We start from the raw sequence: 13,452 nt of genomic DNA on the forward strand, positions 1-13,452 counted from the left end.
CATGTCTCAGTAGAGCCATCCTCTCTCGTCAGGCTCCTGCTGCTTTTCTGCTCCAGTCACCGTTGGAAGACCATCACAAAACGTAGTGTGGAGGACATCCCCTTGTCAGGTGCCTCCTTGGGAACAGGGAGCATTGCCAGGGAGCACTGGACCCCCAAGCTTCCAACCGCCTACAGGAGCACGGGGGCTTTGGGGATTCTTTTTAATCACAACTCAGCCAGCTCTATGGAATCATAGGATTGTAGAGTTGGAAGGGACCACGAGGGTCATCTAGTCCAACCTCCTGCAATGCAGGAATCTTTTGCCGAATGTGGGACTCGAACCTGCAACCCTCAGATTAAGAGTCTCATGCTCTCCCAACTGAGCTATATCTTTTCTACTTTGAAATTCATGTGTGGATGCCAAGGAGCAAAGCAGCATCTGGTGCTAATAAGGGGTTAAATCCCCAACTGACACCGCTGTGGGTGGGGAGACATAGCAAGCCCCCAGTCAATGCCAGCAGCATTAGGGGTTAAATACACTGGGAATTGTTAAATAAGTAAGTGCTTATCCATCGCTCCAGAATTCTGTACTGCCTTAGACCACTGGTCCACCTAGCTCAGTATTGTCCACAATGACTGGCAGCAGCTCTCCGGGGTTTCAGGCAGGGGACGTTCCCAGCCCAATCTGGAAATGCCATTGGGGAACTGAAGCTGTGATCTTCTCTGTGCAAAGCAGGTAGTTTAGCTCTTCACCGGGGGGGGGGGATGGAAGGTGGGCTGTGTTCCTGTAGGATATCTGTCTGCACATCACCCTTCAGTCTTTGTAAGTATGAGAACTATAGAGACATACAGTCATACTTCGGGTTAAATGTGCTTCAGGTTAAGTGTTTTCAGGTTATGCTCCATGGTGACCCGGAAGTAACGGAGTGCGTTACGTCCGGGTTTTGCTGCTCGCGCATGCGCTCAAAATGATGTCACGCGCATGTGCAGAAGTGGTGAATCGCGACCTGCACACGTGCAGGTTGCATTCACTTCAGGATGTGAATGGGGCTCTGGAACGGATCCCGTTCGCATCCAGAGGTACCACTGTACTTAAAAAGAAAAAAAGTTGAAAATTCAGGGCAGCCACCTAAATTTTATTCAAAGGGGGAAGCAGCTCCTTCACTCCGGCTCTTGTTCAAGTCACACTCACTGTCCTGCCCCTTTGTTCCATATGTGTGCAGGCATGGGCGGTCATTCAGTGGTGCAGAAAATGGACTTTGGACATGCTCAGGAGCAGTTCTCTTGCTCATTAGTGCATGGGTTCTACGGCTTGTGCTAAAACCCTCAGCCTCAGTACTAATCCTGTGGTTACCAGGTGATGGATGAGAGTGATGGGAAGAGGAAATTTAGTACAAAAGAAAACGTTGGACCACATGAAAAGCTACCTTTGCACCACCTACGAGTTTTTGAAGCTCAAAATCAGCTCCTTGAGTTAAGATGGAAATAATCCTGCAGTTCTGAGAGGCAAATTGTAGTATTTCCTTCACATGATGCACCTTAATTTTGGGTACCTGAAGCTACAGGAGAAATGCCTTTAAAATTCATAGTGGAGACGTCTATCAGTTATCACTGGCCATAATATATATGATGGAGACCCCATGTTCATGGGCAGTCTATCTGTGAATACCTGCTGCTGGTGAGCAACAGCCAGAGAGGACTGTTGCCACCAAGCCCTGCTTACAGGTTTCCTGGAAGTTTCTGAATAGCCGCTGTGAGTGCAAGTCTCAGCTGGGGGTGCCCTTGAGTATGATCGAGTAGGGCTCCTGTTTTATTTTAAATTTAAGACATTATTTTTGCATGCATTCAGCCACTGGGGCTTCCCAGGACAGGACTGCAATGGGTTCTTGTGTGAAATCATGAGCAAGTGTTGACAACTCAAGCTGCATTTATGGAAGGTTACTGGTTCATTTTAAAACCGGACACTCTCCTGCTCTTACCTTCCTTTATCTTTTGGGGACACCTTTTGTTTCTGGGACATTCCTGTGATCCCTTTTTGCTGAGGAAAGCTTTCCACACCCTTTTATCCCTAGCTAGGAACAACAATCCAAAAAAGAAAAACACCAGAATGCTATTCCTCTCTCTTCTCTTCTCCAGTGCCTAGCAAAAAACACAAAACCTTATAGCATTAAAACAAAGTGCATCTCATCTATTATGAATTTCAAGAGTTATTTGCCAAAAAAGTGTGGAGGTGAGGTAAGGTGTTCCCATCACAAATGAGAATTTAATGGAAAGAGTGTCAGATATGGAACTTTTTTTAAAAAAAATCCCCGCAAATGAGAGCCAGGGCAGATGGAAAGTTAGGACATTTGTGTTGGTGCCTGCAAATGTTTCCCACCCAAACCCCTTATTGCAGGGAGAATGCCCCCTCTGCAGATATTGTGGGACTCCCAACTCTTATCAGCCCTGGTCAGCCTGGTCAACAGTCAGGTATGTTAGGAGTTGCAACCCCACAATACCAGGAGGGTCACCTGTGAACTATGAAGAAGAAGAAGAAGAGTTTGGATTTGATATCCCGCCTTTCACTCCCTTTAAGGAGTCTCAAAGCGGCTAACATTCTCCTTTCCCTTCCTCCCCCACAACAAACACTCTGTGAGGTGAGTGAGGCTGAGAGACTTCAGAGAAGTGTGACTGGCCCAAGGTCACCCAGCAGCTGCATGTGGAGGAGCGGAGACTCGAACCCGGTTCTCCAGATTACGAGACTACCGCTCTTAACCACTATACCACACAGCTTTGCCTGCTGTGTGCAAGGGAGGGAGGGAGGGTTGCCTCTATTCAGAAGAGGAGTGCATCTTCTTAGACCAGAGATGGTGCAGCCTGCAGCTCTCCTGATGCTGCTAGACTCCAACTCCCAGCATGATCAACGGTCAGGGATGATGGGAGTTTTAGTCCAGCAACCCCTAGAGGTCTGCAGGTTCAAGTGTACACCTGACATGCAGCTACTCAGATGTAGGTCCCTGTGAATTCAATGGGCCTTTCCCCACATAAAACTGTGTATGGGATGGCAGCTTTAAAGGCAGACATTAAAATGTGTGTGTAGTCTTGCAGCTGCAATGAATGCAGAAACACACACATACACACCCACGACTATAGATCAACTTGCCTCATCTGGCGCTGGAATCTATTTCTCCTAAAAATACTGCCTGGCTGCCTCAACAGCAAATTATAAACCCAAAGCTGCCCAACTAGGCTGACCTCCAAAGACTCAAAATGCAGGCTCTGAGCACAAGACCAACAGATAAACAAAACACATTTGGTTGTCGGTGGTTTGTTTTTTAGAAATTTATTAAAAATGACATGCTTGCTGATCTGTATTCTCTGCAAAGGGCTTGGTGCCTCTTCCTACAACGTGGGGCCTCTCCAGAATGGCCTGTCTTCCCATCACCAATCAGGTCAGCTCTACAAGGGCAGGTTTTGAATTAGTTCTGCCCATTTTCTTCCCAACTCCCAGCACCCATCTTTTCCAGGAAGTGGTCTGTTTGTTTGCAATTCAGGGAGCTGTCTAGGCAGCCATGTAACACACATAAACATTTCTCCAACATTTGTATATGTAGCTCATAATTAATCACAATCCAGAGTTTCAAATCAACGAAAGCTCAGTCTGGATGCCTCCTGCCAATCTTGCTACAGATGTTGAAAATTCAGTCCAGGGGTCCAGCCCTCAGAGTAAAAACATGTCATTGCTGCTTTGGGATATTATAGATTTCTCAGGTGAGTGTACACTAAAATCAGTCCAATTACTGAATATGTATATATTTAAAAGCCAGTGGATGATGCTTAATACCATTTTTAAGTGACCATGCCAATTAGCTCAAGATGAAACAAGGCTGTTGTTCTAAAAAGCTATGAAAAACTTCCATCTTCATAAATCTCTTAAGGGATGCAAATGTTGAGTATATTTACCCTCTTATAATTAGGCAAGACTTCTCCAAAACACAAGAACTTTCTTTTGTTCACTACATCTACAATGAGTCCCTCCTTCGAGTCTTATTTGAAATTTTAAAAAATGAAACTTATTTGAAGCTGCTCTTTCCACATGCCTTGGGAGGAGAAAGAGAGTTTGTGAGCAAACTTCACAAAACGAAATGTCGCAAATTCAGTGAGGAGATAGTTCCACAACTATTTGGCAAGCAGAAGAAGTAGGACCGTTAGGAGAGAGCCCAAAAGATCCAGACCCGGCATCACGACGCCTGTTCCAAGGTTGTGAATCACTGACACCTCTTTGCTTTTCTGATCCCAGAGCTGCTTGTTTGAAGGGATGTTGTCTGTGTCCAGATCATACGCCAGCTCTAGAATAAAGAAAGGAAATAATATTGAATATGGACTGGAACCTACTGCTAGTGGCTCAAATGACTTTAAGAGAGGGTTTGAGTACTCCAGGTCTATCAGTACAATATACCCACATCTTGTGTGCATCTAACCCACATGATTTCAACCATATGCTGCTGAAGCCTGGCTAGTTGAAATTCCACAAGTTAAATGCTAATAAGGTGGGGACCTTTTAAGCTTTCTGTATTGCTTAGAGATCAAGGCTCTCTTGGTGCTCCAGTTCTGGGATAATCTTGCTCTACCTTTTTTGGAGGGGTGTCCATTTCCCATTTTTACAATCTTCAGTTCTCCACATTTGCACAACTTTTCAAGTCTTCATGAAAATTCATCAGGATTGTAGTGAAAATCTCTCCTAATACACACATTTCACTGCACAATTTTGCCAAATGCACACATTTTGTTTTGCAAACCAACATTCCCTAATGTAATGCTGACTTTCCTATGCCATTTTTCACTTATCATATGTATTTTTATGCACACTTTGCCCTATTAGATTCATTTTGGCAGAAGAACTGCATTTCAAAATTCCCAGGTTTTCCCCACAACATTCCTTTCCTTTAAAGGAGCAGCCTGAGGTGTGGGAGAAGTGGGTTAAGGGTGGCGGGTGGAGAGAGAGAAGAATCCAGACACCTTACGTAGTGTTCAGAATTCTGCTCTGTTCACTCCAGCAAAAGCAACCACAAAGCGGGATTCCGTTGGGGAGCACAGACCACACACCACATGGCACATTCACAGAGGACAAGGGAGCCCAATCACGCTAATGGCTTCTGTATGATGCAAACATTCCTGCCATGGAGCCAGTTCTCAATTAAATCTCTTGGTCCTGCCAAGATTCTCCCGCCCCACCCCCACCCCCGCCACACAAGCTCTTCCAGGCAGCCTCCCAAAATCAGCTCCAGAGCTGAACCAGGCAGGCTACACCCAGGTGGCAATTTTGACAACCTGTGCTAATTCAGTTCCCCCAGCCTCCCTCCTCTTACGCTCCAGCCCTGTACATTGTGCTTCTAGTTAGACAGACCTGTTGCAAGGATATTCGTTAGCTCCACTGGCATTTTGGAGCAGGAGAAGAAGCACCTCCTCCCGCCACCAGTTCTCTTGAAAGCACCAGCACACACCCACTCTCTCTGAGTGCAGTGTGTGTGTGTGTGTGTGTGTGTGTGTGTGTGTGTGTGTAAAAGCTCCCTTCTAGTGGTGAGCGGCTGGCTGGGCTTGGATGTTTGATTTTTCAAACTGGTAGCACATCAAACACAAAGATCTTCTGGACTTGCTTCAACATGCAACAGGAATGACAGCGACCAGCAGCTGTAAGCCTTCAAATATGTGCTTTCCATGTCAACAAAAATAAAAAATAAAAAATGGGGGAAGGGTTAAGGGGTGGGGGACATTCCACTGGGGAAACACAATTTGAATTATGCCTCTCATCTCCCTTGGCACAAGCTTTCCAGGTACCGAGTCATCACCAACCAGCCGCCTTTTGCTGGACGCCAACATTTCTGGAAAGCTCTGCAAGGGCAGCCAAAGTCATGCCAAAAGCCAGGAAGGGAAGGAGATTTGCTTTTGAGCTGCCATAGCCAGCCCGTGCATTGCAGCAGAGAGCACACACACACACACAAATGTAAAAATAAACCTAGTGGGTTTTATATATCTGTGCCTGGCTACCTTCTGCTCTCCCCTCTGTTCACCATCCTCACCCCATTTTCAGTCCCATAAAAGGCCAGCCTTTTTGACTCATGCCTTGCAAACAAAGGAGAACATCAAAGGCAACGTGAGGCTGGCACCCAGCCAGGCGGCCACAGGAGAGACCGCTAGGTGCCAACGCCAGAGAATGCCTTCATGTTGCCATGCCTCTGGGCCTTCTGGAGGAGATGCCAAGCACAGTCTGGTGGATGGCCTCCAGGCTGGACAGAGCATGAAGCTGAGCAACGTCTTATCCTCTCCCGTAATTGCATTGCCGCCATGAAGCAGCAAGGGGAAAGAATTATTTGTTATTTGACACCTAACACCCATCAAGAATGAATTGAATCAGGGGGCTGAGAAAGGTGGGGATATTGGCCCGCAGATGAGCAAGAAGGGTGGTGCTATCAAGGCACAGCTATCAAAGACGCAAGAAAATCAAGGGTGACCTGCATGTTGCTGAAAAGATAACAGATTTTGAGCCTTGCTTGGTTTAACCAATAATGGTGACACCGAGTGTCCTCAGACTGGAAAACGGGAATATGCCTCAGAACCTACTCCCTGCCTCAGAAGGGTATTTGTGAAGCTGAATACAGAACATTAAGTCCCTTTTCACTTCCGACAAGCTAAATATTTAATTTTCAGTATTCCTTTGCTGCCTCTCCTTTGGGAAAAAGAATGTAACAACCCATTTTGAAAGCTAAATAAAAACAAGATGGGCCACCACATTGAGCACCATTTATAAAAAAATAATCAAACCAATCAGTGGCGTAGCGTGGGGGGTGCAGGGGGGGCCGGCCGCACCGGGTGCAACATCTGGGGGTTAGGGAAATCCATGGGTTAGGGGGCGCAAATCCATGGGTTAGGGGGCGCAAATTACTTGCCTTGCCCTGGGTGCTGATAACCCACGCTACGCCACTGAAACCAATAGTTAGGAAGGATCTGGGATTTTGTCTGTGGACTCTGACGCACCTGGATCAGCAACAGGGGCCCCTTCAGGGTGATTTTGTCACTGTCACTGGTATATAAAGGAGGAGGCAGGGAATCCCTAGCAAAGTCAAGAAATTTAACATTTTACTGTACTCATTCCAGTTAACAAACTTTCTCTCTCTTACACACACACAGACACAAGGCAGTGAATGTGAGCGCAGAGTATGAGTGCAAAGGCAACAGAAGATGGAACACTTTGGCAGACTTTGGAGCCAACTGCAAATCCCCACAATGGATTGTTGGTTTCACCAACACACGTGCAGAAGAGAGCTGCACTAGATGACCTCTGACAACCCATCCAACTCTTATGGGCTGTATCCAACCAAGTCCTACTCAAGAGTAGATCCATTAAAATAAATGAACCTAAGACCTAGCATTGGGTACAACCCTATGGTGCCTCATTGAGAAGCACACAGAGTATTGTAGGTGTGACTTATCCCTGGTGTCTCAGATGTGCAAGCCCTACCTCTCTGTGTTGTTGTTATGTCCTGGCCTCACACATTCCAGCCCCTTTCCTCTCCCTCTCCAGCTCCCCAGAAGCACATCCTTCACCAAGCTCCACTGAGTCTCAATCTGAGAGCACAATGAATATGATGCTATAAGTTTCAACACTCCTGCATTGGTGGGGGAGGGATGGGAAGGGAGATCTCTATAGTGGCCCCTAGTGCACCAACTCCTCTCCTCCTCCATTTATTTCCAACAATTGTAGCCCATCTTGCTGCCAAGTTCCTTTTAAAATAAAATAAAATCCACTTGCAACAGTAACACAACACAACAAAAATAAAAAGGTGCAAAATTACAAAACTACTGATTGAAAAAAGAGCCAATTCAGCAACAAATCAATATCATAAAAAGGACACAGGAAGCTGTCACATATTACTGCGGGAGGCAGTGGAAGACAAGCGTGTCTGGCGTGCTCTGGTCACGAAGAGTCGGACACGACTAAATGACTAAGCAACAAATTTGCCCATCCTGCCCATTTGTGATCTGCTCTGACCAGCAGCAGCAGCTCCCCAGGTTTGTGGCAGAGAAGGGTCTTTGCCCATCCATCCCGTGAGACCCCACCCTCTTGAGCGGATCTTCTGCCACTGAGCTATGCCTCCCACAAGTGTAAAGCAACAGAAAAAAGGAAACAGATATAGCAGCAAATGCAGAACAAAGCAAACCCACTGCACTCCCAGGAAGGCTCAGAAGAAAACGCAAAGGTCTTTGCACAGGTTGCTTCACAGTCAATAATAAGGGCCTGAAGAGCAGGTGCTTCCAACCAGAAGGGGCCCTGGTGAATACTTTCACTTCCTGAAGACTATCTTCTAGGGGAAGCTGTTAAACAACCTATGTCCTTTTAAATGTGTTTCTATTATTATTGTTGTTGTTGTTGTTATTTGCATTTCGTGTTTTGTAAACCGCCCTGTGAAGGGTGGTATATAAATTTAATTAATGATGACGATGATGATGATGATGCAGGCATGAGATGGAACTCTTATTTCCTCTCATTTCCATGGACTCTGCCCAGTAACCACACCCCCTTCATACCTGGCTGCTGGAGAGCATCCAGTTCGGGAGAGCCCAACAGGCAGGCTGAGCACATGTTTAGGCCACCAGCGAAACAGAACTTGGCATTTGAGGCTTCAAAAGAATTAGTCACCACAGGGAAAATAAAAACTTAGCCGGACTTCTTTATACTCCCCATTTCCCTCTTCTCTTTTTATCACTTATCCCTGCCTAAGCCAGGGGCTCTCCTACTAACGCCGATCAAAATAATGCGAGGAGTCAGATCTTGCCAGCTGCTGGATCAGGCCAGGGGTCCAACTCGACTTCAGCCTCCTGTTCTCTCAGGGGCCAGCCATGGGAAAACCACAAGGAAGAATTAAGCCCCAAACCACTCACTTCTCCTGCAGTTTCCAACAACTGATATTCAGAAACAATCATGTCACTGACAATGGAGGCAGAGCAGAGCCATTATAGCTCACAGCTGTTGATAGTTCTTTCCTCCATGAATCTGTCTAATCCTTTTAAAAAGTCATTTAGGTTCGTGGCAATCACTGCCTCCTGTGAGAGGGAGTTCCATAGTTTAACCATGCATTTACATTTCAGCATACATGTAAATTCTGTGCCTTTTCAAAAGTAAAATTTTATTTTCCAGTTCAGTGCTCTTATTTTGAATTGCATGTAGAACCCACCACAATCTGTTCAGTTCTTAGGGCTTCTAAAGGGTATAATCTGGCCCTGGCAGAACCCAGTTCCTTTCTCCATCTTCTTAGAATCCTGCTGCATGGCAGGGTCTCCATGCTTTGTGAACAAGTTGGCCTTTTACAGATAGGTAGCCGTGTTGGTCTGCCATAGTCAAAACAAAATAAAAAAATTCCTTCCAGTAGCACCTTAAAGACCAACTAAGTTAGTTCTTGGTATGAGCTTTCGTGTGCATGCACACTTCTTCAGATACCAGTTGGTCTTTAAGGTGCTACTGGAAGGAATTTTTTTATTTTGTTTTGAAGTTGGCCTTTGTTACTGGAGGAAGCTGGTTTCGCTTGCCTAAATCATTCACTGCCTTGTACCGCAGTGTGTCCACCTACAGCCGAGGCAGCCACCCTCTGAGCCAAATAGCAGGGTGGAAACAAAGCTGCTGGGTGCCAGTTTGCAATTATCCTGCATGTCGAGTCACATCGTGGGCAAGTGTCATGGCACCCAGAGAATTTGTGGTTTCTACCTCTCCCCACTCCAATTTAAAAGGGGTGTTCACTTTAAATGCAGTGGATTATGAGAAAATGAAAAGAAGCTGCTTCTCACCCAGAGAGAGACAGAGACAGAGAGAGTGTGCTCATCAGTACCATGGGGTCTGCCCTTGGGCATTAAAGGCACAGGAGCAAAGACAGCTAGAACAGTGGCAACCCAGGAAGGCATGCAGACTTCTCCCTTGCATTTGCCCAATCATTTCTGGAGCTGTCATGGATTCCAATACACAAGCGACCATTCAGTGTCATGGACAAAACATGGACAGGATGGTGGAGACAACATGCCAGTTGCTGGTAATCACAAGAGCTGCTGCCCTTCTGCCTTATACAAAGTCTGGCCATTGGACCCATCTAGCTCCATATTGTCTGCACTGACAGGCAGGTGCTCTCCATGAATTCAGACATGAGAGAGGTTGCACAAAGTAACATGCAGTTGTGTTGTCATGGAATGAGAGGTTCTCTTTCTATGTACAACTCACTGTTACCCGTGCCTGTTGGGACCCCTGTGTGCTTACCTGCCACAACCTCTGAGTGCTTATTCCTCTAAACATCCAGATCTTTTCCTACTGTGTGTGCATGTGCCCTTTCCTTTCATCCTTGCCCTGACATCTGTGTCATCCTGCTCAAATGCCTCAGCACATTTTGCAAGACAAGGCTGCCCTTGTTCACCAGAGACAGGGCCTTCTCCTCCTGCCTGGCATCCTCTTTAGCCAGCTTGGATCTTGTGGAGGGGAGAAGTCTTGCCCTCAGCATGTTCTTACTTTAAGTGCCTTTGTTCTAATCTGGACCAGGCATGCACCAAGGGACAAAGTCATTTCCCAACTGGGCTCAGCTGTATCTGGAACGCAGTGCACAGGGAAATGAAATCCCCTGTAAAAGTATTGCAAGGCTGTCATTGTGTAGAAACACCCCTTGCTGTACAAACAAGTTCTTGCCATGGCCAAGGTTTTTGTAAAGGTTGAATATGCATCAATTCAAGCATGAGATTTAGCTATGATTCCTGCATTGCGGGGGGTTGGACTAGATGACCATTTGGGTCTCTTCCAACACTTATGATTCTATGTCTTTGTCTCTAACACACTCAGCCCTACCTGCTGCTGCTGGGGACTGATCCTGGGATCTTCTGCACACAAATGATGTGCTATATACCACTCAGCTGTGGCCTATCCCCTAAAGTTACAGTAATAATCTAGCCCTGGTGGTTTCAGAGCAAGAACTGAATTAAAGAAGAACGTGCAAAGCTGTGTTATGCTGAGTCAAACCACTATTTTGTATAGATCAGAACTGTCTGCACTGACTGGCAGTGGCTCTCTGGGTGTCAGGCGAGGGAAACATTCTCAGCCCCCCCTAGAGATGCCACTGGGGGTTGAGCCTGGGACCTTCTGCATGCCAAGCAGCTGCTCTGCCACGGAGCTACAAGGACACATCGTTTTAGGGAGCAAAACTTAATTTTAGCATATTTCTTCAGTGAGTGGTCTGAAAAGTATATTTCTGGGTGTGAGGAATTCAAAACTGCTATTATTTTTGTGACTGGGAAACATTTAGCTTGGTAAGTCGAAGTCTGATGAAGAAAAACAAAGTCTGCTTTTGGAAACTAAAGAATTTTAACCTTCCTTCTGAAAACGTCAGGGAATGCCAAATACTACTGCTATATATAATATAACTGCAAGTACTTGACAATTATTTTTAATGATTTCTACGTAATTTTGCACAGATCTTACTTACCAGTCAAAACTAAATTATATTAATTTAACCAAAATATGTTTTGAATTCCCAACTCATGTTGCAACTTTTTACCACCTCTCATTTTTGTAATTTGAAAGCTGAAAAATTCAGCGCACTCTAACAGAGCACACAATTAGTGCCGGCACCCCTTATGCCAGAGGCCAGGTCCTTCCAAGAACCTTCAGACCTCCAGCAAGGGGAGGAAGAACAAACCCAGAATTCAGGCAGTGGCTGTTTTTTCATACAAGGTGCGTTGCAACAGGGGCAGAGACTCAAAAGACCTCAGCTTGCTTCCAGCCCTTGTTGCTAAGTTGCTTTGAGTTACATCAGTTTTTTAATTAAAACAACTAATAGGTTTAATAAATACACAATAATTTCCACAGTGCTTCTAACTGCAGCAGCAGCTGCTGCCAACTAAAATCAAGGTGAGCCAATTCACCATTATAGTGGGGAGGATGTGGCTGTCAAGATGTTGCTGGAATCCAACTGCCCCACCTTCCTCCCCACTGGGCCCTGCTCTCTGGGGCTGGAGGGAGCTGGAGTCCAGCAGCGTCCAGGGGGCTCCATGTGCTTCTTAATCCCTGAGCTAAGAGGCGGCATCTCCCTCACTCAGGAAGGAATGCCTCTTCGAAGCAGAGGTATCCTTCCATATCTTGCATGCAGTCATGAATGCTTGGAGTGAATCTAGAGGGGAAAGACTATCAAATCTCTGATGCTTTTATTGGGAAAAGAATGGAAGATGCATAAAGAGAAGCAGTAATTTTTTCAAAATCAAGATGACAAACCACGGCAAATACAGCAAGTAATGGGAACAGAAGAAACAGAACTAGGTACGAACTAATGAATACTTAATGAGTAAAGAACTATGGAATATTATTTTAATGTATGATCACAGCAGAGAGACTCTTTGTGTGGACAAAGATGGAAAGGCTAATTATTGTTTAATACGGAGGAATTGTTGAAGTTATTGGAGACAAAGTTGATAGTAACATTAATTAGAGAACCTCTTTTGGACTTTTTGTTTAAAAAGGAAAATGAATTAATCTATTTAGGTCAGAAGACTGAGGAAATATTGCCAAACTGAAAGCAGATCAGTTTGGTATCATTCAGTGGAACAGTCTCCCTAGGAAGGTGGTGGACGCTCCTTCCTTGGAGGTTTTTGAGCAGAGCTTGGATGGCCATCCGTCGGGAATGCTTTGGTTGAGATTCCTGTATTGCAGGGGTTGGACTAGATGACCCCTGGGGTCCCTTTGAATGCTAAGATTCTATGATTCTTGCTCTGTGAACTGCCCTGAGACCTCCAGGTATATGGTGGTACATAAATTCAATACATAATAAATGATTCTATTCTTCTAGAGAGAACATTTTCTCCCACTCTCTGTTTCAGTTTCTTTTATTGTATTATGAAAAAGATTTTTAAAAATATAAAAGAAGAAGAATGCTGCTTCTTAGGTCAGGGGGGGGGCCTGCGGCTCTCTGGGCATTTCTGGACTCCAGCTCCCATCAGCCCTGTCCCTGGTCCTGCTGCCTGAGGCTGGTGAGAGTTGGGGGTCCAATAACATCCAGAGATCCCTGGGCCCCCCACCCTTGGCTTAAGTAGATCACCATTTAGGCAGGGGCCACAACTCCCTGCTTCATACTTGAACAGTCCCAAGTTAAATCGCTGATGTCTCCAATCAAAAGGACCAGGGAGCAGATGGTTTTTTTAAAACCTCTCTCTGCTCAAGACCACAGAAATTCACTGCTCCTGAGCTAGGAAGACCAACTCAGTTCTGACTCAGCATACTGTAACTTCCTCTGTTTGAGGTGCAGACCAAGAAGTTCATCCCTCCACATCTGGCCACCTCCACCAGCTCAACAGTTAATTCATAGGCAAACTCGTTCTTAAAAATAAAATATCAGTTGCAAGAGCACCACCAGTTGCAAGAGCACCCAGAAGCAGGTGACTTCTTCATTTATCTGCTTCTTATTATTTTAAAATG

At 45.6% G+C, this 13,452-nt stretch overlaps 1 protein-coding gene across 3 annotated transcripts in view; it reads right to left on the bottom strand.

Annotated features, from left to right (window-relative positions):
• Window positions 1-3,287: 3,287 nt before the first annotated feature.
• Window positions 3,288-13,452, bottom strand: part of GPC3 (glypican 3) — a 245,626-nt gene continuing 235,461 nt past the window's right edge. For all 3 annotated transcript variants that reach the window (XM_079962803.1, XM_079962802.1, XM_079962801.1), the window contains one exon: window positions 3,288-4,309. In XM_079962803.1, the coding sequence (XP_079818929.1) occupies window positions 4,140-4,309 (170 nt within the window). In that variant the 3' untranslated portion in view covers window positions 3,288-4,139. The remainder of the gene's footprint in view (window positions 4,310-13,452) is intronic.

Source organism: Podarcis cretensis, assembly GCF_951804945.1.
Source record: "Podarcis cretensis genome assembly, chromosome: Z".
In the NCBI taxonomy this organism is placed as follows: Eukaryota; Metazoa; Chordata; class Lepidosauria; order Squamata; family Lacertidae; genus Podarcis; species Podarcis cretensis.